The sequence below is a fragment of the Sitodiplosis mosellana genome, unplaced genomic scaffold (assembly GCF_009176505.1).
Source record: "Sitodiplosis mosellana isolate CC-2019 unplaced genomic scaffold, AAFC_SMos_1.0 Smas_scaffold_3991, whole genome shotgun sequence".
Taxonomy (NCBI): Eukaryota; Metazoa; Arthropoda; class Insecta; order Diptera; family Cecidomyiidae; genus Sitodiplosis; species Sitodiplosis mosellana.
This window is the reverse complement of record NW_022599233.1, coordinates 3,823-6,223: the sequence shown is the minus strand read 5'-3', so window position 1 is coordinate 6,223 and position 2,401 is coordinate 3,823. Positions and strand designations below refer to the sequence as shown.

Sequence of the window (2,401 nt, the reverse complement as noted above, 5' to 3'; positions counted from 1 at the left end):
TGCCAAGAGAGACGATGTTTTGCGATGTTTAATTCAAATTTTCCCCGGAATCAGCACTAACAAATTGAAGCATGGAGTTGTCAATGGTCCAGATATAAGGAGATTGATGAAAGATGAACGGTTTGAGGAGGTTTTAGTTGACGATGAACACGTTGCATGGCAGTCAATGAAGGATGTTATCAATGGTTTACTGGGAAAACACCGCGCTGATAACTATGCTGAATCAGTGAAGCAAATGTTGAATGCATTCTCAACAATCGGTGTAAACATGTCGCTCAAAATACACTATTTACTTGATCTTTTAATTTTGAGGTTTTATCGTGTATTTTATTTAATAGAAAAATTGTTTTGATTCAACAAATGATATACTTTATTGAGTTACACTCAGATGTACATTTCGGAAGCAATGCTTCCATCCTCAGTGAGTTTGAAATATCAACTAGCGTTTACTCAAAAATTCACGTGACATAAAAAGCAATGGATATAAAATTGAAAAGTTATGAATTTGACTATGTTTCCAAAGGTGACTGAAATTATTTCAACTACAGAAAATGTTTAAATATTGGCTCTTTAATCGGCCCGTCATCACCATTCAATAAATTGTCTCTATTTTTATGAATTAAAATTGCCTCATTTGCATCTAATTGGCTGCTTTTGTTTACGCTTCTTATTAACTTTAAACTATTTAAACTGATTGTATGGCCCGTTTCTAGTATATGTTGTGCTACGCTTGATTTTAAAGGCTCATTATTTCTTATATGATTACAATGTTCTTTGTATCTTTTCAAAATTGCTCTCTTACTTTGGCCAATATATTCTTTATTACAAACTTCACATTTAATGCTGTAAATACCCGATTTTTCGTAAAATTTAATTTTATCTTTAGATCCGCCAATTATACTTTTTAAATTTAAAGGATTATGTTCGGCCAATTTTATGTCATATTTGTGAAAAATTGATTTTAATTTACTTGAACATGATGGATTATATGAAAAACCCTTCCAAATTAAATCATTATTAGTGTCATCACGAATTAAATTTAGTGTTGTATGGTTTCGTAGCTCTTTTTTCCTTATATGTGACTTTAAAAGATCGTCAATCAACTGTTCAGTATATCCATTTACGTTAGCAATTTGTTTGATTCGTTGAATTTCTGTATTGAATCTCTCTTCCTTGAGTGGTACGTTCACAGCTCTAAACAACATTGAATGAAAACTCGCGATTTTATGCTCGAATGGATGATGTGAATCGGAAGTGATGTATCTATCCGTAGCTGATGGTTTACGATAAATATCATATTCCAGTTTCGATCCATTCCTTGTTACACACAAATCGAGAAAGTTCAATTTTCCATCTTGTTCTTCTTCATGTGTGAATTTTATAGTTGGATATTTGGTGTTGTTTAATCGTTTAAGCAGGCTCCTCAATTGATGTTTTTTGATGATTGCATAAACATCGTCAACGTATCTTAACCACACACGTGGAAATATGCCCTCTTTCTTCAGCGTTGTCTCGAAATGTGACACGAATAAATTCGCCAAAAATGGACTCAAAGATGATCCCATGCTGCAACCAAAGTTCTGACGATAGTATTTATCATTGAACCGGAACCAATTTTCGTCCATGCAGATTTTTGTCAATCGTACTAGTTCTCTTACCACTTCATGCTCTAGTTGATTGCTTTGAAGCCAATGTTCTAGTAATTGAAGAGTAACGTCAATTGGAATATTTGGATATAGGCTCTCGACATCGAAAGACACCTGCATTTCACCTTCCAACAAGACGAGATCTTTTGTCTTTTCAACAAACTCAATGGTGTTCTTGATTGCCGCTGTCTCGAATTTGATCGGCATCGCTTCAAATTGACTCAGAAGCCACTGTGCCAATTTTTCATTTGGTGAATTGTTGTTCGATGTTATCGGGCGTACTTTTCTTCCCGGTTTGTGTAGTTTGAGCTGTGTGTATAATCTTGGTATCGATGGATTTGATACATTCAGCTTCCATATGATTTCGCGGCCCAACGTTTCTGATGCTGTCTTGACCGCTTCTTTCGTTCTTCTTATCATACCCGGCAAAGGACTACGTCTCACCTCTTCGTACGGCCCACTTTCGATGAAATCTTCAGTCATTTTTACGTACTCTTCTTTATCCATAATGACAATGTTGTTGCTTTTGTCTGCTTTCATAAAATACACAGCATCACGTTTCTCTCTTAAACCCCTGATTGTTTTCCAAAAATCTTTCATTTGGTTGGTCATTTTCTGGCATTTGATGTTCTCTTTCTCATTCAACATTTCCGATCTTATCTGGATTTTCTCTTCGTCCTCAAGGTGTCTGATCGCTGTTTGAAAACTTATCAATGTGTTCTCCAATGTAGTTTGTTCATGTTGTTGAAATGCAA

At 35.0% G+C, this 2,401-nt stretch overlaps 1 protein-coding gene across 1 annotated transcript; it reads right to left on the bottom strand.

Annotated features, from left to right (window-relative positions):
• Positions 1 to 837: 837 nt before the first annotated feature.
• LOC129572021 (uncharacterized) lies at positions 838 to 2,129 on the bottom strand. The gene is made up of 2 exons (XM_055451925.1): positions 1,125 to 2,129; positions 838 to 843 (listed from the first exon to the last, which is right to left on the bottom strand). The coding sequence occupies exons 1-2, from the start codon at positions 2,127 to 2,129 to the stop codon at positions 838 to 840; spliced, it is 1,011 nt and encodes a 336-aa protein (XP_055307900.1).
• Between the last annotated feature and the right edge of the window lie 272 nt (positions 2,130 to 2,401).

Bases quoted from the DNA above. Each gene is read 5' to 3' on its own strand.
- LOC129572021 (XM_055451925.1), bottom strand. From the start codon at position 2,129: ATGACTGAAGATTTCATCGAAAGTGGGCCGTACGAAGAGGTGAGACGT.